Source organism: Thamnophis elegans, chromosome 1 (genome assembly GCF_009769535.1).
Source record: "Thamnophis elegans isolate rThaEle1 chromosome 1, rThaEle1.pri, whole genome shotgun sequence".
In the NCBI taxonomy this organism is placed as follows: domain Eukaryota; kingdom Metazoa; phylum Chordata; class Lepidosauria; order Squamata; family Colubridae; genus Thamnophis; species Thamnophis elegans.
Genome location: NC_045541.1, coordinates 131,897,545 through 131,922,351, shown reverse-complemented (window position 1 = coordinate 131,922,351; position 24,807 = coordinate 131,897,545). Strand labels below are relative to the sequence as shown.

The 24,807-nt window shown below is 37.2% G+C and overlaps 1 protein-coding gene across 2 annotated transcripts in view; it reads right to left on the bottom strand.

The window, feature by feature from the left end:
• IFT43 (intraflagellar transport 43) overlaps positions 1-24,807 on the bottom strand; it is a 78,301-nt gene that overhangs the window by 527 nt on the left and 52,967 nt on the right. For both annotated transcript variants that reach the window (XM_032232777.1, XM_032232788.1), the window contains exons 6-10: positions 14,285-14,357; positions 13,956-14,031; positions 13,339-13,401; positions 11,204-11,363; positions 572-709 (exon numbers count right to left, since the gene is read on the bottom strand). In XM_032232777.1, coding sequence (XP_032088668.1) covers positions 572-709; positions 11,204-11,363; positions 13,339-13,401; positions 13,956-14,031; positions 14,285-14,357 — 510 coding nt within the window. The remainder of the gene's footprint in view (positions 1-571; positions 710-11,203; positions 11,364-13,338; positions 13,402-13,955; positions 14,032-14,284; positions 14,358-24,807) is intronic.

The window sequence follows — 24,807 nt, the reverse complement described above, 5'->3', positions numbered from 1 at the left end:
TCCTGTGAACTAAGCCATGTTTTCATGGTGAACTTATAAATTCTACCAATTGCGTGTGCTTCTTTTTTTTATTATTATATGTTTTTATTTTTTAAAACAAACATAAACAAACAAAACACGTAACATAAAAACATCTTCCATTCCATACAGTGTGTCAATTGGTTACAAGGTTTTTGTGCATCCTTTCTGTAGTCATCCCTTAAATTGTATATAAAGTCAAATATTGTCGATCAGGTATATTTGTATACATTATTATTATTATAGTACTTCATTTATTTGACTGTCACTATTATTTCTTCATTTTAAACAAGGTATTCTAAACATGAGTTCAGTTATATTATAATAATTCGTTACATCATCTTCAACGTGTCCAATAATAAGTGTTTTATAATAAGTGGGATATATATATATATCCCATTTTAAATCATTCTATTATTTGGTGTTGGTAACATTCTCTAATAAATTTTCAATTCAATATCATCTTTTTTTTAATCTAACCACTAATTAAATAGATCCCATGTCCTGTAAAATTATTTATCTTATTGTTCTCTAATTTCATATGTCAACTTACTCATTTTCGCACATTCCATTGCTCCTATCGTGCTGTCACGTGACATATTGCAAGTCTTTTTCCTTTCGCGGAGCTGGGGTGGATGTGGGCTGCATGTGATGCATTCGGCCTGCTGGCTGCCAGTTCGACACCTCTGTCCTAGAGAGAGCCAGTTTGGTGTAGGGGTTAAGAAACCAGGCTAGAATCTGGGAAACAATCAGTTTTTCTTCCTCTAGGTGGGCTATTCACTCTCCCTCACTCCCTCCATAAGAGTCAGTAGAAACCACTTATGGAAAGCCTCCCAAGAAAGCTGCAGGGACCATCCACGTACAAGTAGTCCTCGACTTACAACAATTCATTTAATGACCATTCAAAGTTACAACAACACTGAAAAAAGGGACTTATGACTGTTTTTCACACTTACAATAAAAAGGAAAAGATGGCTTCCAGGTCTGACACATTGCAGCCTCCCTATGGTCACATGATCAAAATTTGGACACTTGACAAATAGTTCATATTTATGATGACTGCCGTGTTCCCTGGTCATTTTGACTATCTGACAAGCAAAGTCAATGGGAACCCAGATTCACTTAACAACCCTGTGACTAACTTAAGAACTGCAAGAAAGGTCATAAAATGGGGGTAAAACTCACTTAAAAAATGTCTCACTTAGCAACAGAAATTTTGGGCACAATTGTGATCGTAAGTTGAGGAGGACTTGTAGTCACCAGGAGACGAAAAATAGACTTGCAGGCAGGTGCATGAACACAGACAAAAACACACCTGTGCCTAGGCACAAGGAATGCATGGGGCCTCTAAGAAATGCTGCCTTGGGGGTTATTTCGAAGACAGAGGAGTCACTATCCAACAAATAGTAGACTACATTACTACAGCCATATATGCCTGGCATTGTCTCTGAGCGGGTACTACGTCTGAATATTGTGAAAGTTGCAAAGTACCTCTGAAGATGCTGGGAAAAATCTCAGCCCGTAGTTAAGGTTCTGCTTTCCCTATCCCACTGTGGGCCACTAGGCTTTGAAATAATACTGCTTAAAATTGATATGATGTTGAATTATATCCCAGAAATTATAATTTATTGATAACAAAGTAAATATAGTATTTATAGTAAATAAATACATATAGAATAACTAAAAAGTGATTTTTCCTTTGTTGGAAAGAAATTACTAGCCCTTATTTAATAAATGCTATTTTGCATTTTATTGTGTTCATGTATTTTAATTGACACCATATATGTGTGTGTGTGTGTACACACAGAGCATGACAGACTATGCTTACTAGAAAAAATGCAGAGTAATTAAGTATTAGAAAAGCTCCCCTTGTTTGTGTGCAAGCTGTAAATGGCATTGTAGAAGACCTTATTAACCTGTAGGTAGACGGATTGTATGCAGGATTCTTACATGAATATGGCTGACCACGCACAAGAGGTCTGATCCTAGTCAGAAACCTCGGGGGGGGGGGCTTTAGCAGCAACAACCACGGAACTGAAGTTGCCATCTTGACTTTTTTGACCCCTCTCCAATATGCCTGGATCAAATGGCAACTATCAAGATGACCTCCACTGTCAGGCTGCGGAAGATTATCTAACCTAGAGCCTGCTGATCATTTCCTATCTATCAGGAGAAGCCATCAGCTTTTTCTTCACACAAGGAAGAGGGCAGGGCAGACTAGATTTCTTTTAATTAAAAGAAAAAGGATCAGATTCATTTCAGATAAGGAGCAGGATTAAAACAAGAGGGAAAGAATTGACAAGAGGCAGCTGTCAGCACTCTAACCAATCCAGAGTGATAATTAATAATGATAAGCAAAATAATAAAGGGATAATTAAGTGGTCTTGAAAATAACAGGAGATGGGTCTTGATAAAGGTCATTCAAAAGGCTTATAGGGAGAACTTGGGGCAAAAAGTAGGGGGAGCTAAATGGAGATTTGAAAGGAGAGAAGGAATTGTGTTGGTTGGTTCAATTTGTCATTGTTATCAAAATAAGCTTTGCTTCTGAGATGATAGCAACATTTTTGCCAAAATTCTTTCTATTGGGGCTGCTATTAAGGCATAGGAGCAGTGCCAACTCAGATGATATTTGTAGCCCCCAAACAATTGAGCTTCAGAGTGCTCACTTGCAAACTATAGGGGGAGTGTTTTTAGTGTAGAGAATTACTTGATACAATGCAACTCCATAGATTATATTAATGCAGACAAAGCTGCAAGCAGAAATTGCAAACCCCTATATTTGCAGCTAATTAATCAAGCAGGATTCCATAGTCTATAAGTGGCAACACACCTTGGCTTTTTGGCAAACTTCCTGCACAATGTAGTCATGAGCAAAAATATTAAAGAGTTGAAAAGTTCGAATCACTCACCAACTCTTAGTTTCAAGTGTGAAGTTGGTGAAGAATTTATATTATCCTTCTTGGTATTCTGAAGGGATAACCCAAGAACAACAAACTCAGAATTGGTACTTCATGTACTTTATTACTTAAACCTCTGTAGTTTAACTTTTCCCAGCCAGAATTCCCAGGAATTCAACTTCCGGAATTCGCAGTATAATTTCCTATGGGATTCTGGGAAGGTACCCCAATTCAGAAGACCGAGCCCCTCCTAATATGGGTTGTGGGAAACAATATTTACCAAATACAACATCCTATGATTTTCCCAATAATTAAAGAGGCATTTCTGCAGTATAGAAAACCAATTTAATAGCCAGCTCTTTTCCTAACTCACACATTGAGTTCCAGGGCACTTTAGATGCAGCGGGCACCACACCTGCTCTCCTGCCCAGCCATTGGAAACAGGCTCCTCGCCAAGCCAGAGAAGAATAAAGGAAGGCAAAAGTTTGCCTCTTGCTCTTTTGCCCTGTGATCCTGCCATTGCAGGCCACAGCAACAGATGCTGAGAGCATATGCCATGAATTAATTCTGTTTTCCCTGAAACCCTCCAGCTTGAGGAATTGGCATAGTCTTTCTAAGTTATTAACATAGTAGCTCCACTGATCTCTAATCCCTTTGTCTCATTTAATAAAGTGGTCTTTTTTGGGTGCTTGCAGGTGGCCAGAGACGTTATTAAAGTTGTTTAGAAAATCTCCCTGATGTTTTTACCCTCAATTAGATTTCTTAGAGATTTATTGTTGTAATGCATTAAGTAGCATGCACCACATTCTTTCCATATATTGCTATTTAGATTTAAAAGGACAATTTTAATACAGAAAATTATGAACAATACATTGGAGAATTGTGTATAAAGAGTTGTTACAAAAAAGCTTCAATGCAACCCAGAAAAATTACATTTAAAAACTGTGCTCTGTAGTTGTCAACAGATGCAGTTAGTTTCCAGAGAAATCCCTTAGAAATCAGTGTTTGTTGTGCAACTCTGTCTCACCTGTGACACCTGGATACATTCCAGCACACAGCTGAGAACTTATTTATTTTCATTGTTTCCATTTGATTATATAACAACCATGCACAGCTCATTTTGGAACATCAAGTTATTTGAAAGAGGAAGTAATCAGTTCCTAGCCACCTCCCAAAAGATATAAATAAAAGTAGGAGTTAAAAGAAGTCTCACAAAGAGAGGGAAATAAATTGGATGAATCAACTCTCTTTGTTCCTACTGATTTGCATAATTTAAATTATGAATGTTGAACTCACATTTTACATATTCTTTACTGAGATAATCGTTATAATTGACATGGAGGCAAAACTATAATTTTTTGGAATAAATAAGGCTGGCTTTCTTACACCAAATCAAAACCATTGATCTAACTCCGGTCGGCAACTGGCAGCCCTCAAACTTCTTGCATGTAAGTCCTTTTTTGTGCTCTCCCAAATCTCCGCTACCAAAATGTCAGTTTTCAGCAGCAACATATTTTTTCTGTTCTGATAGCTGGCTGCGAATAGTCTAGTGGTGCTTCAGAATTTCAGGAAAGAGTTTTTTTCAACTTTGCTATGCTGAATTTGGACTACAGTATTTATACATCTTTGTTTAACTCTAAACAAAAAACATTAAGCATTTATGGCCTGGGATGGTAGAATAGTAGGATGTTTTCTGTTCCTCTCTCTGTCAAACCAAAGATAAGCATGCTCCTAGTCCTTTTCCTTAAACCTTGCCACCCTGTAGTTAGGCAGTGTGCTTTTTCTGTGGTAATGCCTGCCCTATGGATCACCCTTATCTCTGAAATTTGGCAGGCCTCCAGCCTCCTAGCTTTCTGCACTGAAAACGTGGCTTCCCCTCACCCAAGCACTGGATAGAATGGGGTACCTGCATATTGGAAGCTTGATTTGGTGTCAGGTCTTGAATATTCTGGGTTTCCCCAGCATTCCTTCTCCTATTGTTCTTATCAGTTCAATTCTCTTAAGGAGGTCACATCTTCAGAATATCCATGCTGTCTTTTCTTTCCATTTGGAAGCATCCATACACTTAGAACAAAATAATTCTAAGCCAGGAAGCAGAGTATAACCACTGTTCTGTAAAACCATTGTTCTTTTACACACAGAATTACTGTTTTCTCCTTAGCTTTATTTAAGTGATATAATTTTGTCAGAGGGAGTCCTTTGGTGCTACTATTGTTGAAGTAACACTAAGAAAAATCCTTGCTGATCTGCTGCAAATTAATACGACTCTTAGTAAGATATATCTGCTCCATCATGCTCTTTCTTCTTTTCTCTGTTGTAGTTGATTGAAATAAAGTGAGAAAGATTAACAGAGTGACAAAATCAAGTCAAAGGAAGTTGCTGGATTCAATAGATAAATGCAACTGAAAAATATGCTTCACATATCCTTTGTGAAGATCCTACTTAGGATTTTGTTTTCCTGTTCCTTCCTTGGCTCAAACCTGTGTCCTTGAAAAAATTTCTAAGAAATTGAATGAAATAGCTCCTTTTCCTGATTCAATTTCAATTGCCCTGGTTTGGGAGATCTTTTGTTTTCAGACTGAATGAAATATGTGTGTGCATCAGAAGAGAAAATCTGCATAGCTGGAAATATAGGCCATGTAATCTATGGAGATTTAGGGTCCACTACATCAACCCAGCCCAGAGGCAAGATCCCTTCAGGTTTTGGAATACAAAAGCAAACAGCAGCAACACAAAGACACCGGACGCAACTAGAGAAAAGAACAGGTCCAAATTTGACCCTAACATCAAAGACAGAAAGCATCCTTCCCTTCTAAGTCCCACAGCTTGCAATTAAAAAATGAAATACTGTACACGTTTTCTTTCTGTGTTTTCAGGTACTATTGCCTGCTAAATTTAAATTTTGACCTAAATCATAGGTCAAATTATATGTTTCATTAAATCCCTACATGAACAGAAAAAAAATACAATCTATACATGGTACAAAATTAAACACAACTTTCTGCAAATTTTAAAATGTATAAATTCAAAATTTAAAAAATAGTTAATATGGCAAGTGTAGAACTTTAGACACCCATTTTAGAAGCGCTTTGGACTGAAGAAACAAATATTGAACTGTTTGCCAAGAGATACTTGGAGAAAAAAAGACAAAGCTTTTGAAGAGCACCTTAACAAGTTAAGTAGTAATTCCCATATCGGTTCCCAATTCACAGACAGTATACTGATGGTGGTGATGATTCTATGCAGACATTTCATGTATGCAAGAGATATATGAATATTTCTGAGAGGAATTCTGCAAATGGAGCTGCAAGTGTGAGTGCCTGCTGCTCGTGCAAATGGAGCTTCAAGAGCAAGTTCCTGTTACTCTTGCAAATGGGAGCTTTGAGTGCAATCGCAAGCACCTGCATGCGCACAGGTTCCAAGCAAGCTGCGACCCAGGGTTGAGAACCCCTGGTATATGGTACACCCCTGGTCTTCTTTTTTGAGCAGAGGGCTAGAGAAGACGACTTCCAAAGTCCCTTCCAACTCTGTTATGTAAGCTTTATATTAGAAAGTGACTGCTATTAAACCCCCCGCCCCCGAATTTACATTTGTGTGTGTGCATGCGTGCATTTGCAGTTATTGGTTCTATCCTGCACGACACTCAGTTTCTTGGGAAAATTAATTGCCCAGTCCTATTCTAAACAAACCAGGAAAACCTGGAAAACAGCCACAACTTGGCAATTTGAAACAAGGGGCTTCTTAGATGCTTTTGCACATTCAGACAAATCTCTTTGAAAATATATGCTCATCCCTGCTGCTTTCCCTTCTATTGTTGCTCAGTAGTTTCTAATATTCTGTTTCAGTTTGGGAGGGAAGTTAGACTAGTCCAATTCCAAATGAAAAAAGTTCTTAATTTTCCCATCTTTTATACCTCCAATATAGTGTTTATTCTCAAAATGGGTTTAGTTGTGGTTAATGTTGATGGTTCCATTTCACTGCCCACTACACTGCTAAGCATACTATTATCCTTGGTGATAAGCATAGATAAATTCACAAATTTTGATCTTGGGAAAGCAGTCAACCCCCAGCATATTTTAGAACAGGAAACTGGTATTCCCAGTTCACTTCCAAATTCAAAACGCTCATGTGATGTATAAGTCTACTACTGCTATTGGTGCACTTGTGTTGCTTTTTGTTTGTGTAGCCTCTTCTTTACAAATGTATTATTCATGTACATTTAAACAAATTTGAATATATGTTAGAGTCACCACTTAAATGAGGAAAGGTAATAAATCAATTTAATATTCCAGACTTGTTCGACTATAATAGCTCTGAGGATAAAGCATAACATTTTACAATGAGGCATACATGTATCTAAGAAAAAAATATGTTAAAATAGGCATGTAAGTACTTGGAAAAATATTACCTACTGAAGAGAATTGAAAATTATTGCCCAGTTAATTAAAAAAATATAACCAATTAACTTGAATATCAATACAAAACTCCTTTTGAATTTTGTTAGATACATTTCTGAAATAGCTATTGTTATATTGGGTAGGCAAAAATAATTTCCCAAATAAAAATCATACTAAAAAGGAATGTCTCTACAACTGTGCTTTTATGCAATCTATCAAAATTCAAGCATTCTTGTTCATAAGGTTCTCTTCTTTTTCTTTTTTTCCCCGAATTTAACTGTTTTATTTCATTTTCATTTTATACAATCACTTATATACTGTGCAATTAAAAAAACCAATAAACACAACTCATCTTCTATTTCACCATGGAAAACCAACATAACACTTCAATCCTCCATACACCCTTTCTTCTCCCCCTCCAACTTTCATTTCTCCCCTCCAGCATTCCCCTCTTCTACTTCCCCTCCCCCTCAAACATTCCTTTCTCCCCTTCCCTCCACCTCACCCTCCTTACATTCCCCTCTCACTCCCTCTCTGCTCCTCCCTCTTCTCTCCCTCTACTCCTCACTTCGGTGTATTTCTACTATTCATTAACCTATTCGATTTGTATTTTACACTAAAATTGAAAGAAAAGAAGAAAAAAAGGAAAATAAAAGGAAAAGAGAAAAAAAAGAAAAGAGAGCAGCAGTATACAAGTGCATTCTTGTTATTTTAAAAATTAAAGCTATATTTCCCCCCTCCCCCCTCCCCCCAGTAAACCCCCTCCCTAACCCCCTTCCGACTTCCCAGGTCCCATACCCGGCATAGCTTTTTATCAAACACAGTCTGGAGTATATTAAAACCAAATAGATTAAAAATTAAAAATTAAAAGATAAAGGAAAAAAGAAAGGAATAAATAAAAAAAACAAAAAAAAGGGAAAAATCAATAAACTCTCTATATTGAGCTCAGCTTCCCATCATTATTAAAACTTAAACAATGTACATCATTCCTAATCTTGATTAATTTATTACTTGCAGGGTTTCAAACTATATTGAAACCGAATAAGTTAATCAGATGGAATTCTACTCTAGCTAGGGGCCTTGTCTCTTTATCTAAATATCTGTCCAATTCCAAACCTTTAATTTGTCCCTTTTACCTCCTTCTCTATAAAGCAGTTTCTCAAATACTTCTCTCGGTTTCCTTTTCCAACTCTTCTCATCCTACCTCACCCGTGTCCATATATATATTTTATTTTCATCCGTACTCCTCTCATATTTGCTCCGCCTTCCTGCACACTCCCTGGATATATCCTTCCAAACATTATATTCAAATAACAGTTTATATAAAAATCAACTTACTTTCTGACTCAAAATAAGCTCTAATTGAACCTTCATTACCCTCCTGTCTACACCAGGCGTCCCAACTCTATTCAACCTAAACCACAATCCAGGAACATCCCGATCTCCACCCTCCTCACCCTAGAAAATAAATCATAAACAATTTATATAAAAGTTCAGAGTTATCCATCAAGTCTTTTTTAAGTCCCATACAATATATTTTCCGAGGAAATCCGCATCACTTCTTTCAGCCTTAATGTCTCTTCATTGGTATACAACTATACCATTTTATACAAGACAGAAGTCACAAAGTATTATTCAAGTTAAAATTAAGCAAATGTTTTGGAAGCATAACTAAATCCTTGTTCTCTGCTCTTCTGCCCTTCCGGAGGGGGAAAGCGATACCTCCCGTCTTGTAGTTGTGTGTTTTGTTGTTTCTCTTCTACTTCTCCTTGTCTTTCTCCAAGTCCGGGTAGTTCAGGAAGTCCCGCCTTTAGGATCTTATAGTAAAAGTCTCGAGCTTCCCAAACAGAGTTGAGGCGATGTTTTTGGTCATCAAATGTAACTGTAATACCAAATGGCACCTCCCATCTGTACTGTATCTGATTATTTCTGAGTTCTTTAGTTAGAAAAGCATAGTCTCTCCTGGCTCTTAACATTTGGGGTAGTATTTCTTTAAAAACGATCAAGTCCTGTCCATCAATTCGCAGCCTATTGTTGTAAAGCTCTTGTAATATCGCATTTCTGGATTCTCTTGTGGCAAAATATATAATTATATCTCTTGGAAGCTGTCTCTGTTTTGCTGTCCACGAATTATGGCGGTAAATTTTTTGGATCTCCCAATCAAAGTTGAGTCCCGGGCTTCCCACCAAACGACTGAAAGCCTCAAAAAAGGTCTGTTTCAAATTCTCCTGTTGATTTTCACGCAATCCCCTAACTCTTATTGCAAACGCTGTCTTTTTATAATTTGTCATAACAAGTTGCTTTTCTGCGTTTTCAACTTCCTGTGGCAACATTTCAATTTTAGATGTCTATTTTGTATTGTATTTGTATTTTATTAAATTCATATGCTGCCCTTTTCCCTGGGGGGACTCAGGGCGGCTCACAACTTAAAAAGGGGAAAGGGGGGAAGAACAAACTTTGACATATAAAACAATACAAATTTAAGAACACAACATTCATACCATTCGGGCGGGTTACAATCTTAGTCCCAGGCCTGACGGGATAGCCAGATTTTAAGTGCTGTGCGGAAGGTCTGGAGGGTGGTGAGGGTACGAATCTCCACGGGGAGATCGTTCCATAGGGTCAGAGCTGCCACCGAGAAGGCTCTCCTCCGTGTGGTCGCCAGTCGGCACTGGCCAGCAGATGGAACTTGGAGGAGGCCTAATCGGTGAGATCTAATGGGTCACGTGGAGGTAATCGGCAGTAGGCGGTCTCTCAAGTACCCAGATCCACTACCATGGATGGCTTTATGGGTGACAAGTAGCACCTTGAAGCGTACCCGGAGATCGACAGGTAGCCAGTGCAGCTCGCAGAGGATAGGTGTTATGTGGGTGAAACGCGGTGCACCCACAATCGCTCGCGCGGCCGCATTCTGGACTAGCTGAAGTCGCTGAATACTCTTCAAGGGCAGCCCCATGTAGAGCACAGATTAGAATTAGCTTCCTCTAAAAGCTCCAGTTTATCTTCCATTCCTGCAATATAATCTGTCATTACAGTTATGACCCCGATCATATCCTCCTTTGTTTGAGCAATCTTGGCATCAAGCTTGTCACATAAGTCCAAAATAAGTTGCTTCATTTCCTCTCTAAATTCTTTAAGAGTTTCAAAAAGAAATTCTTTCGTTAACAAATCACCAGTAGAGGGCGTAGGAGGCAAGAGATGCAGCTTTATAGCAATTGCTTGGGATGTATTGTTAAAGAAACGTTTAGACTTTTGACTTCGGAGCCATTATAAAAAGGAAACAAACAAAGTCTCTGCTCACCTTGATTTAAGATAAAATACTTTCAATAAACTTTTGGCAATTAGTAAAGAGAAGTCTTCAAGAAAACAGGGCTGATTAAATATATCATATATCAAATGCGGAAGCTATAAAATCGCCATTTTGAAAAGCAGTTAAACAAAGGAGTTTTTTATAAAATTGAAGCTGGTATTTTGAATAATGCTGCTCAGATTGATTTTAAGTAACTTAGTTTTGTCCTGCGGGGGGGGGGGGGGCGACCTGCCTTCAGCTGAAAAAAAAACAGCTGAGAAGATTTGGCCGGAGTAAAAAAAAAACAACTCAGCTTTTGTTGAACCTCTTCTCCGTTCACAGCCAAAAAGAAAAAAAGCTGTGAACTACAAAGAGGATTCTAACGACTGAGTTCCTCCCTGCTTCTTTCTTGCCTGAAATTTGAATTTGAATTTGAATTTGAATTTGTGTTTATTTGTATGCCTCCCTTTTCCCTGGGGGGACTCAGGGCGGCTCACAATCAAAAGGAAGGGGGGAAACAGACTTTTACATATAGACAGTACATAATTAAAACGCAACATTCGTTGCGAAGAGATATCTATCGATCTTATAGATATACGAACCAGAACTCTGAGGGCAGCTCCGTTGAGCCACCGGCGACGGCAGGCTCCTCCCCCCGGAAGCCCGGTTCTCTTCTTTTTCTGATTGCCCAGAGTCCCATTCGCTTAGAAGTTCAGAGGCAACCTCTGTGTATAGATGGTTCCAGTCCCAGATGACATCATCCTGTCAAAGAACAATAACAAATGTAAAAAATGTACCAATGGGGCAATGTATTTCTAAATACTATGACACAGTTCAAATGGGGAAAAATACATTACAGCAAGGACCCAATCCCTAAGTGCTAATACAGGTAGTGGGATCAATTGTCTTTGCAGGAGAACGTCAGAAGAATTTCTCAGCTGGGTTTCTCTGCAGAGATTTCATCATCCCACTCCATGGGTTAAAAGGAATTCTGCCTTAGTGGGTTTACCACTGAAAGATGACCTAAAGAGGTTGACTTCTGAGAATCCCTTTGGTGGCCCAGGCTTCTTGTCCTCATGAATGTTTGGAATGTAACAGAGGAAGAATAATTTATTTTTGCTGTATCTTAGTAACAGTCGCTGACATTATGTTTAAGGAAGTGGCGAAAGAACAAAGTTTTGTTGGAACTTTGTTGGTATATGGAAGGATGGATAGACTGGTGACCTCTCTCTTCCAGGTTGTGTAGTCTAATCAAAGAAATCCAGGTGACAATCAAGGTGGACCCTTCACCCTTAAGATTCTGCTTTTTAATGCTACATCAGTTGCTGGTAAAACTTTTATTAACCAGAATTTAATTCTGAATAAGTATTTGACATGGTATATATTTTAAGACAAGAGAAGAAAGTTAATCTCTCTCAATTCTATCCTCTGGGATACTGTGTGATGTAGGGCCAGAAGATGCAGAAGTGATGACTATGGTCTATGAGAATTCATCTCATTGGCCAGCAGCTCCAACCAACAGTGTTCTAATTTTGAATATTTGCTTTAGTCTGTAGATGGCCACAATAATGGAGCAATACTGTTTAAATACTATCACTCCATTGCATAATCATCTGCCTTTCTGAGATAATTGTGATGATTGCTGGTGCATCAATGTGATATACCGTGTGTCTTATCTTGATGGATTTCAGGCCCTGTAATAGGCAGAAGGAATAGGGGAAGAACAGGGGAAGAGCCACTACTGGTCAATTAAAGAAATGAGTCAGAGTCAGAACTGTAATCTGAGAAAACACCTTAGATAAGACCCTCCTTAAAGAGAGGGAACACATTCAGACTTGCAAGATTCTGTTTATAATGCTTTTATAATAAAAGTAGTATTAGCCTGCATGATTTTGGTTCTGCATGTCTTTGGTTCCCTAGTCTGGTCTACCTTAAAAGTCTGACATCAATGTTACATCACCTCATCCCCAGTCCTACACACACTGAAGTTGTTCTCCAGTTCAACTGATAGAGATATGAAAGTAAGCTTTCCAATGTCACAAAAATCACTCCCTGGTGTGTCTTAGATTGGCATCCAATTCAGAAAACAAATTAATAGTTTTCTGAACATGTTTGCCAATCAGGAGTCCTACTGAATCCCTGGCTAATTTGTTGAACGTCATTTGAAACCATCACTAAGTATCCTTTTCCATCTAGCAGCACTTAGGTGGCACCAGGAAGCTGAGAGCAAGGAAGCAATGTATTACTATAGTGATGCAATATGAATGGAGGAATGTCTGGGATGAATCTGACCAAACATAGATTGGGGCTCTTTCAGGCACAGTTGTAATCCTACTTCATGGAACTGGGCGCAGTGAAAAGGGATCACTTATTTCATTCCATTGCATTTGCACAAAAAAATCTAACCATCCCCTTCATCAAATTACTTGGGGAAGGAGCATTGAAACAGTTGGGAATTTATTGTGAGAATATTTTATCATTCTTTGCATAGATGATCAATCTCATCTCTGTTTGGACTTCAGGCTTATGCGAGTACTACTTGCTTGCTTGGTATGATGATCCCCACCCCCAACAAAAAAAAAACCAGAGAAGCATTAAAATGTTGTCCATACTATGATTCCAATAAGGCAAATTCCTAAGGAAACTGGGAACTGAAACAGTGGAGTGAAACAAACATTTTTAAATCGATGCTAACTTTAAGAGCAGGCCTAGCAAAAATATTGAGAACCAAACTCACCTCTCGTACTTCTTGTTCTGGTGCTAAGACTTTACTGAGCAATTTGAGATCAATCTCTCCATCCTATGAAAACAAATTAAAATCATATTTGCTCGAAGAACAAGTAGTAGCAACATCTGCATTTTATCTATTATAGCAAGACAGCCCCATTCCTTCTCTGAAAAACACATTATGTCCAGCAAGGGAGCAAATCAGACCAAATGCACTAACATCTCACCTAGAAAATTCTTTCAAAAGCAATAACATACATACATTTGGAGAATTAAAATTCCAAAACTCAGTGTCTAGTCTTGCCTCCCAATTAAATAAGTCTTGAAAGACATTCCGTCAAATGAATTATATGATTACGGAATGTCCAAAGATGATTAAAAGAACATCAAAAATGTTACATAGACAATAAGAAAATAAACTCACTAGATATTTATTTAGGCTTCCAAGACCAAGGATCTATCAAAGCAATAGTTAAAATATACATATATTACATTAGAATAAAAAGGACATCTAGAATGTAATAAATGTCAATTTTATGTAGTACTGTATCAACAGAAAAGTCTTGATGCTCCATTCTTCCTGGAAGAAATATAAATAAATCTCAGTTTCCATCTGACTGCACTCACCAAGGTTTGGAATGCAGCGTACTTCATGAGATCATTGTCCAAGTCATGGTAGGTCAGCACTCTATTCACCTGAACACTGTGATTGGGGTTAGAGCAGAAATGAAATTAGCACTCTCCATCCTTCACTAGGAAGTCTAAAATATGGAGCTGGTTCCAATTTTAAAAAGTCTTTAATTAGCTTTACTCAGTAGCTACAGCAGCTACTTCTTCCCTTCGGAAGAAGGGCTCATTTGCCCTTATTATAACATATGGTACAAAAATCAGCCATGTGGGGCAGAAGTTGATCCAAGTAGGACAACTTAGTAGAACTAATTCTGGGGTTACTATACCTAGGGGGGGCTGCCACTTGCATGGCGAAGTCCTCCTCTTGTACTTCCTCCAAGTCAGGGATCACTGGTATATCTACAAGAGATAAAAGATGAGTAAGAAAGAATTACTACAGAATTGCAAAGTTTATTTTGGGAGAGGGACCATAGTTTTTTGGTAGAGCATAGGCTTTGCAATCTGAAGGCCCCTTGTTCAATCCTTGGCGTCTCAAATGAAAAACATCAAGTGATGGGAAAAGCCTCTGCTTGGAAGAGGTTCTATCAACTGGAACAGACTATTCTGGATCAGATGGACAAATAGTTTAAATATATTTGTACACAAAAAAATAACTTAATACTGGTATATGAAATCTGTAGAGACTTTATTGCTGTTCTACGATTCCAAATATCTTTCATCGTAGCCATGATACCTGTTGACATTAGGACATAAGTTATCAATATCTTTAAGGACACACAGTCTCTGTCCCTGTCCTAATAATAGTCCTAACTTATGTGACAACTAATATCCTCCTCCTCCTTTTTCTTTTTTAACTGTTTAAGCAGACAGATATAATCTTTGCAAAAAAATTAAGTATATTTTAGCACCAGACTAGAAATGAGAAGTTCTACTCCTGCCTTCGGCACAAAAGTCAGCTGAGTAAACTTGAGCCAGTCACTCTCTCTCTCAGCTCAATCCACCTCACAGGGTTGACATTGTTGGGGAAATAGGAGGAAGGAGTATTATATATGTTTGTTTCCTTGAGTTATTCATAAAAATAATATAGATAGGATAAAAAAGTTAAATAAATAAATATTCCAACAGATAAAAGCAAAAGAAAAATAGTTGGATGTTTGAATGGAAGAATAATCTTTATTCACCTTGTACAAGTACATGAACATGTGTATTCATAGAAATACAGCCTCAATTTACCTTCTAGTACAATTAATTCTTCCTCAATCACAATACGCCTTTTTTCAATAAGCTAGCTCTTGAATAGTTTGGTACTAGTCCTCATGCTTAAGCATTGGGCAAGATTGTTCTCTGAGTTGTTCTGATCCCATTCTGAAATTTATTATAGTGTCCCAGATAAGTTAGATCAGTGGTCTCCAACCTTGGGAACTTTAAGACCTGTGGACTTCAACTCCCAGAGTTCCTCAGCCAGCTTTGCTGGCTGAGGAACTCTGGGAGTTGAAGTCCACAGGTCTTAAAGTTCCCAAGGTTGGAGACCACTGAGTTAGATGGTTGGGGAACTAGCAGGCTCAGCTGAAGTTTTGTTTGTTAATTTTAAAAAATATTTTCAGTTTGTACATTGCTTAGAATTGATTGCTTTGTGGGCAGAGTATCAGTGTGATTAATAAATAATGAATAAATATTTTACACACTATCTTAACCAAGGTACCTTAGAATTGTAAAGCCCATTTCAGATTTGGCCTGTAACTGCTTTTGCATCAAGCCATTGGTTGTTTAAGCGCTGCCTTTTCTGAAAAGTGCTCGTCCTATGAAGTCTAGTGCCCATGTCCAGGTCTTTTTCAATCTCCCCCCTCAGAGTTCCAAATGCACCAGCCACCTCTCCTCCTCCTCTGCGGATTCCTCTGACCTTGATGGAAGCAGGACTGGTCCATCTGCAGTGGGGCAAGGGTTAGCGTGGACTTTTGACAAGGGTAGTGTTTGGAGCAACCCACACAGTGGGAATTCTCTCTAATTGGATGCCTGGTGAAGGAGCTGAATGAAAGAGAAGCTGCAAACAGAGCCAAACCAAAACAAGAGACAGTGACAGCTTGGACAGTCTCCGCAGAGTTATGCCTTCCAGCTCCTCAACTATCCAAGGACTTGCTGCCTAAAGCAGAGTGGTTTTTAGCTCATAGGCTAAATGAATATAAAAGAAATGGGGCTGCTGAAATTCCTTCTTTAGCAAATCTATGCCATAGTGATAAAGTATGCACAGTAACAGAATTGGATTTCTGCAAGACTGCATTTTGCTCACAAATACAATAATTGCAGCCTCCAACCACATGTAGACCAACAGGTTGAGAGTGCATTCTACAATGATTCCCTGCCTTTCCACAGCCTTCCCTTGCCTTCTACTCCCACTTTCCTCTGTATCTTCAACTGCACTCTGCTATACTTCCCATCACCACATCACTTTTTTTCTCTGTCACTGCTATCCTGCCTTTCTATTCCTTGTAATTTCCTAATAACATTCAGCAACAGAAGAAATTTGATATGTCAGAGAGATACATTTTCTGAGTAACATGTTTCATTAAAAGGCACAAGCTTTCATGAACTATACCAGATCACTGTACCAGATAGCACCGAATGGCTAAAATGAAGTAGATTTTAAATTGAGATGGGGAGAAAAGTGAGGGAAAACAGGATTGTTATGCAGATACAGATTACAAGTACCATATCAAATAATAATTTTAATGTGTTAAAATTGTTTATTGAGACCTTCTGTTTGTTAAGACCTTCTCAGATAGTATGAACCCTGGTGGGACTTGTAATGGTGCTGTTGGTACAAAAAATGGTACAAAAAGATGGTGCCAGTAATAGACATCTATTTTGTTGCAAGCTCTAATTCCCATGTTACCATTATTTTCATGTTTCTTCAAACTATCTGGGAGAATCTACTTCATGTAGGATGGTTGAATGTATGCAAGTTTGGGCCTACCCACCCAACCCTGAGAAGTGCAGTGCAGTTGTTCAATATGAGTTTTAAGTTATTAGTAACATATGGTTTGAGTTTTGATATATGAGACAACTGCTATTTTATTTTTCTGGACTGTCTTTTAATAGGTCTTCCATGAGGACTGATCAGAATTACTGCTCTTCTCCTCTATTTTGCAACATCAGTCTATTTCTTTCTGTCTTCTTTTTGTTCCCAAAACTCAGTGTAGTTTCCTCTTCCTCAACTGTCTCCTTTTTGCATTTCCATCTGAAACTAAACCCATTTTAGCTTATTCTCAGTTTGCTGTTTCTCAGCCTTGATCATCAATATTGTTCCTTTGCTTTCTTTATCTGGCTTGCTCCTTTCAATCCCCCCCCTTTTTAAAACTATTTTCAGATCTAAGAACATCTGGATATCCACTCCTAGGTGCTGATTTAGCTCCCTCTACTGGGCTTGGAATGAATTATAAATGGAGAATAAAGTACCATATTTTGCCATTTTTTTCCTTGAATGGGAGGAGGAGATTATCTTACAATAACTAAGAATAGATATTGCTATTTAAAAACAAACAAGTGCGAGGAAGGAAAGTATACATGTCTTTGAAGATTAATTGCAGCTTGCCTGCTGATTTTATTGGACATAATTGGAGAACCTTATTTTATAGACAATGAATTTTAATCAATAGTTATTAATACAATTTATATTCATTTTTGTTATGGCCCTGCTTTTTTTGGAATATGGCTTCTAATAAGCATAAATAGATATAAACACTTGTACACACAAGTACAACACATGTACTATATACATTTTTATGAGGAAGAAAATCTCCAGGACAGTTTTACATGGAAGGCAGGATGGGTAAACTAGTTATGATAAAATATTTTTTCTCTCTTATATTTTCTTTTTGAGAAAAGACTCTTAACTTCAGGATCACCTTCCTGTGGTGTGATACATTATATTTTACTTTTTACAACTTAATGGTGTGGGTCGGTGGGTGTGTCAGAGGATAGTAAGTAAATTATTAAAAGAAAATGATTAATATAGTATGATTCTATCAATATATGTATGTTTGAACATGAGTAGAGTTTTTGAATTAGGTCTGTGCATTACCTTATAGCTGGGTTTGAGTGTATTATTTATATTTAACTTTCTATTTTATATGACTACATCCACTATGAAGTATAGTCTCCTGCACCTTTCAAAACTATATGTGGCCATTAGTTAGATCAAGGGTAGTCAACCTTTTTATACCTACTGCCCACTTTTGTATCTCTGTTAGATACAGAGATACAAAAGTGTTAGTAGTAAAATTTTCTAACCGCCCACCGGTTCCACAGTAATGGTGATTTATAAAGTTTAAAATTTACAAAGCAGAGTTACAGCAAACCCCTACCGCCCATCACAAAAGCTGGAATGCCCACTAGTGGGCGGTAGGGACCAGGTTGACTACCATGCAGTTAGATGAAAGTTCTCTGTTCTTAGCTGAATAAAAATATCAGTTGACAGAAATGGACAACAGCTAAATCATTAGGAATCACCTATCCAATACAGGTAGTCCTTGACTTACAAATCAGTCACTTAGTGACCATTCAAAGTTACAATGGTCCCCTGACAAGGTGCTTAGGATCCCATTCTGATGGTTGCTCTCCCCTGATCATATGATCACATTTCAGGCCATCACCAACTGGCCCACATTTATGGCAATTTCCAGAGTCCTGTGAGGTGCCTTTGAATTATCATGTTTTTGCTGAAAGCCAGTGTTTACTTCTGGTTTTAGGCAAAATGCCTCAGAGCAAAAATGGATGCACTGAATGACCGTGACATTCATTTTAGAGCTGTAGTGTTTCTTCTCAACCGCAGCAAAAAAGATAAAATCAGTTGGTCACATGACCTGCTTTATGACCATCACAATTTACAACCGCAATGGGCAGGTTCAATTACAGTTGCCCATTGAAGACTACCTGTATCCAGGTCTTGACTAGGTCATATACATTGTGTTTAAGATCCAATTCTTTCATAGAGAAACTTGGTTTTTAAATGGCTTTAAGATGCTCTGGGTGTCCAAAAATGCTGGATCAGAGCAGCAATGCCTGCACATGGTAAGAGCCAGAAATTAAAACTAATAAAGTCAACAGCTATTAAAACAAACAGACAAGACAGGGCAGGGCAGACAGGGCAACTTCTAATTTAAGTAATGAATTGAAGTCAATTCATACAACTCATTTAATGTTGCAAGGCCTGCTGTGAGCACTGAATATAGTGATGGCTATCCAACTGTTTCACCATAGGAGTAAGACTGCTGGTTGGTCAAGGTTGAATGGAATTTATCAAATTCTGCTTATTCTAAAAGAGGAATGGTTATTCTGAACTAGTGGAATGAGTGCTTTACAACAAACCAAGACTCACAAAACATGAAAAAAAAATCAAGAAAAAAAAAGACCATGTTTACCTATCACACATGGTTTAACAATTCAATATTATTTTTGGGAGACTTTTACAATTTTTTGAAGTCAACCATATTCTTTAGTAAAAAAATATTGAAATATACACTATGATTAGTCCTAAAATTAATGCAATAAATCTAATGCAATTTTCTTAGTAATGATAGGGGAACTTTACCCTGATATCTGCTGAAAGGCAAATTTTACCAACCATGGAAGAATTTCTGTCAGAAAATGATGGTATAATGCCGAGTCCTTGATTTTAAGGGAAATCAAAATAAAGTGACAAACTTGCAACATGGACATCAAATGAATCCTGAGCAATAATAATTCTAAATTCCATCGCCAGAAAAGCTAATGAGGAAAAGAATTCAAAATGGCTTCAAATATTTTTAAAATCTTGCAAATGGACAAAAAATAGAAGCAGGAGGAACAAACCAACATGGCTGAATATAATCTAGCTGACAAGTGGAGAACCGGTGGAAGACCCAATGCCTGAAATAGGTAAGATATGCCTATCTAAAAAGGCTCCAGGGGGACTCCCATCCACTTAATTTGACATCAATACCAGAGAACATTTTAGCAATTGATCTATAAGCACCTTGGAAACAAGATCTTGCCAACTTGCATGATTTCATTTTTTGAATTAATAGTTTCTGTAAAAAAAAAAAGGTGTAGATGTTATATATGGTTTCAGGATAGCATCTGACAAAGTACCGTATGGCATTCTAATTAGGATTAATTAGGACCAGGTTATCTGAGGGACCATCTCTTGCCGTTTACATCTATCCGATCAGAGGAGGCAGGGAATGTTGCAGGATTCATCCCCTAGGGAGATACACGGAACTTCTCCATGGTGGTCCCCTCTCTCTGGAGCATCATCCCCACAGAAATTAGAATGGCCCCCACTCTAGCACTCTTCCGGAAGGTGCTAAAGACCTGGTTCTGCCAGAGGGCCTGGGGAATCCAGAGCGAGATGGAGCCCAATTAATGGCTTGTGTGAGGTGCTATCGCTGGGGTGGGAGTGATTTTAGTATATTAATTTATTATATGACTTCTTTTATTAGTTTGATTTTTTTATATGAGTCGCCATGTGTGAATAGGCAGCAATATAAATTCAACAAACAAACAAACAAACAAATAAGTGTGAGCTGAACAGCATGACAATCAAGAGAATACATAGCTGGCTCAAATCATATATTCAAATAATGCTTAAACATGTTCACCATCAAATTGGAGAAAGTATTCAAATTAGGTCATAGGATTTAGTCCTCGGCACTTTCTATTTTTTAAACAAATGATATGGAAAAAGGAATACTTTTCCAAATTGCAGCTGATACAAAATTGGTAGGACAGCTAATCTAGTCAGAAACAAAATTCTATATATTACTAATGAAGAAATGGGCTAAAAACAATAGAATTAAATTTAGCATAAACAGATGCAAAATTTACATGGAAAGCTACAGTTTAACTTTATTCTTCATTACGCAAGATCCACTTTAACCTACCTTCCAATAAGGCAGGCAGATTCCAAATGATGGCAGAAGAAACATTTTCTAATGATAACTTCAGTTCAGAAATAAAATCAATTACCAAGAAAACATGTGTTTCTCTTTATTTGATGTGTTCAAGTATAATCTCTGTACTGAGTAAAAGAAAAAACTTGATTGGAATGGCTTTTTCCAATTCTTTGGAAGTTCTTCCACAAATTAACTCATTACAGATTAACTACACAGTTCAGACTGCTGCATGCAGAGAACGTAATCAGTACAAGATGCAAATTATCAGAAATGCTGATCTAAGGCAAAATGTTAACTTTCATATCTTTATTTAGTTCTCAGTAATATCAACAGCATTTACTTCTGAAACCTTTGCATTCAAACAAATAAATAGCTTAGATAAATGACTCTAGACAAAGGAATAGAGAAGTCTACGAACTGCAACTCAAATATATGCATCTCAGATTAAGTATTCCAGAACTGTCTAGAGAATTTCTATTGTTAGGCTGATTAAAATATATTGAACAATAATTAAAATAAGGAAAATGGTACTTTGTTGAGTTTCTCTGAAGCAACAAGTGTCTAGATTTTCCAACGATGAGTTCAAACCCTTCTAAATAAACTGGGTGACACTTATTGAGCACAGAAATAAGACTGCAAAAGAGGGACTAGAGTTCCTTGGCAAAAGATCATTATGATTTATCTTACTTTACTGGGAATGACTACTCTCTTTGCCCGAAGCTTGTTTCATGGCATATAATCTTATGTTGGGAATGGAAGGATACAGTATGACTCCAAAAACACTAAACTCCACCAGTCTTAACAAGGAAAGCCAATGGACTAATAACTGTAACATCTACAAAGCTATAGAGATCCCAGTCATATTTTAGGATGACAGGACACATCCAACACCCTATTAGATTAATAATCAAATTATCATGTCATATGTTGCCATATGAACTGAGTATATTTATTTATACATAGTTTTGCTCATATGCTCATTGTTAAAATTAATTCCTAAGCAGCTGTACTCCCACATAACATTCACAATGATGTTAATCTATGAGAAGACAGAAACTAAATTTTCCCAATAATCAAAGCCTGCCTCAAATAATTTATGAGATAGGCTCTGATCCTAATTTGTTGACTTGCTGTTTTTAGTAGCCAAGTTAGAATGAAAAAGTCTCCTAGTAGTAATCTAGTTTTTATTATAACTACAGAAGATACAGAATGCAAGAATGTAAATGATAATATTTATGTACAGTGCTATGTTTATCTTGATGTACAAAACTAGAAAATTAAAAGACATAAAATAAAGAGATTTGAAAAGTTAACTGGCCCATTTTGTGCAATGAGAATCTTTAAAACAAAACTTTCTTTATCTAATTTATATGAAAGAAGTTGATTTTTAAGGCATGGAACTTCAACCACATGCAATTCTAATTTCCTTACAACTGCAAAACTTTTTTTTTTTTTTTTACTAAGCACTGTTACCTTCTGCATCACGTTTAGGGAATTTTAAACAGGCAAATGGAAGAGGGTCTGATTGAAGATGAAGTTAAATGAAAGAAATTGGTCTCATTTAGCACATGACAGGATTCATCTGTGTTCTCAAGTCCACTGAGGTAGCATCATGGGCGTTTCATATTCATGAGCTGCTGCGACACTGTGTTCCCGCATTTACAAAGCACCATGTTCAGCAAATTCTGTCCCTAAAGACACCCCATGCATTTCATGGTCCTGTCAGAGAGACATCAAAGACTACAGTAACCAAATACTAAAAAATGGTTTTAATTAGAAAATTTCAATCTGATAATTATTTTTCTTCTAAATACCGTAGATATAAGAAAAATAAAGCAGAAAGCAACAGGCTATAGCCTTCATAAACTGAAAGGAACCAGGAGTGAAGGCAGACACAAATAAGGCTGCTCATTCAGTTTTGTAAGGATATTAAGGAAGATATTATGGAAACATATGTTCCATAGCAACTGTGTACTAGCTGCCATAATATAAAAACTGAGAGTTATAGTTAATTTTTCTGAGATCAGCCTAATAACCATTTTTTGAGTATCTGGGAAGTGTGCTTCAAATCTTTTCAGTAAAAACAAAGCCAAAACTTTAGAAAATTTAAAACAAATCTTCAGAAAGCTGGAACTATACTGCAACACTCCCTAAAGACAGAGAGTAGTCATGTCAATATATAACATGAAACTATGATTTATATTAACCCTGGTTTTATTCATGAAATATCAACTCATTCTCAGCACCCCAATTGCCTTTCTCTCATCTCCTTTGCTTGCTTACTACTGAACTTACTACAAAATCAACAGTGAAATTTTTAAACTTGAAGAGCGAAAGAAAAAGAGCCCCTCTCCCCTGTCTCCAACAGAACTGACTTGGCATAAGTTGTATTTGACAGTTACCTTATTTTCGTCTTTTTGCCTTTTCCCAACCTCTCAAACCCATCTTCTCTGTACAGACATTTTTCATTTAGGTACTCCAACAACAAGTTATTTGGGATTATTTGGATTGATAAAATAATCAACGTGCACAGTGTGGTCAATCTGAACTATTTTTTTATGTCAACAAATTTAAGCACACTACCCTTCAAATCCTGCTATCCTATTTCAAAAGTGTAAATTTATTTTTAAACATTTTTCCTTAAAATATCCTGAAGGGGTATAGAAACCCTCTAGATCAGTGTTTCTCAACCTTGGCAACTTGAAGATGTCTGGATTTCAACTCCCAGAATTCCCCAGCCAGCGAATGCGAATGCTGGCTGGGGAATTCTGGGAGTTGAAGTCCAGACATCTTCAAGTTGCCAAGGTTGAGAAACACTGCTCTAGATGCTCCTTAGCACTTCCAGAAATCATTATTACAAGCCAAGTGGGCTGCTGGCAGTTCAATAACCCTAACCCTAACCCTAACCATAACCTATAACTTCCTCATTCTGGCAGAATATTTCTACTTTGTTGACTAATCTTATCCCAAAAAGTATATAAAAAACTTCTTGATTCACTGATAGTTTGACAGTGAGGTTGTCCTTACAGCAATTCCTGTCTTCTCATGAATTAGCGCAGCACATTTGCTCTTTCTTTGTTCTCCTTGCAAGCATAGCTATCAAAAAGACAGGAAAGCTCCCTTAATATAGCCCATTCCAAGAACAGTGCTCATAAAACAATACTCCCAAAAGGTTTTTAGCATGACTCCTTTTGCTCAGAGGTCCTTAATTGGATATAGTTAAAGTTTTGAAAATACATTCTAGTTGTCATGGTGGGTTTGACCAATTACAAAACAGACATTCATTTGAAGGCAAAGTTGTCCCTCATTTTATTCTAACAGTGCTTTTGTGTCTATGAAGTTTCATAGATATAGCATAAATGCAGGTTATGCTTGAGGCTGATTCTGTAGCATGCTATTGTCCATGTAGAACTTCTGCAAATTCTTCCACACTGTATAGTTCTTCTATTTATCATTTAATTATTTGCTGTAGGCGTTGAGTACCAGAGTACAGCAACAACCTATTATCCCTTTCATTTTTTAAAAAAAATATATATCTGAAAACTGACTCTTTGGCACTAAGTACAGCATATGTGAACCTTGTCCTCCTAGACTTAGGCAACTCTGAGACCTAAAAATTCCTTCATGGTCAACCCAGAATTATAATATATCACTATTATGCTATTCACTGCAATATATATCTTCATAGACACTATAACATTTCAAGTAATCAGACTTCCTAAAATATACCTATTACAATTAACTGCACTCTGAATGGCCTTATCTGAGCAATGTTATATAGCCTTGGAAGTTAAACTGGGTTGAAACCAATGACTGCCAGGAAATCCCAAAACTGTAGATTGAAGTAAAAAGTAAAAAAAAAAAAATACAAAAGAAAGCAATGGCAAACCATTTCCCGAACACATTCTTCAATCATCAAA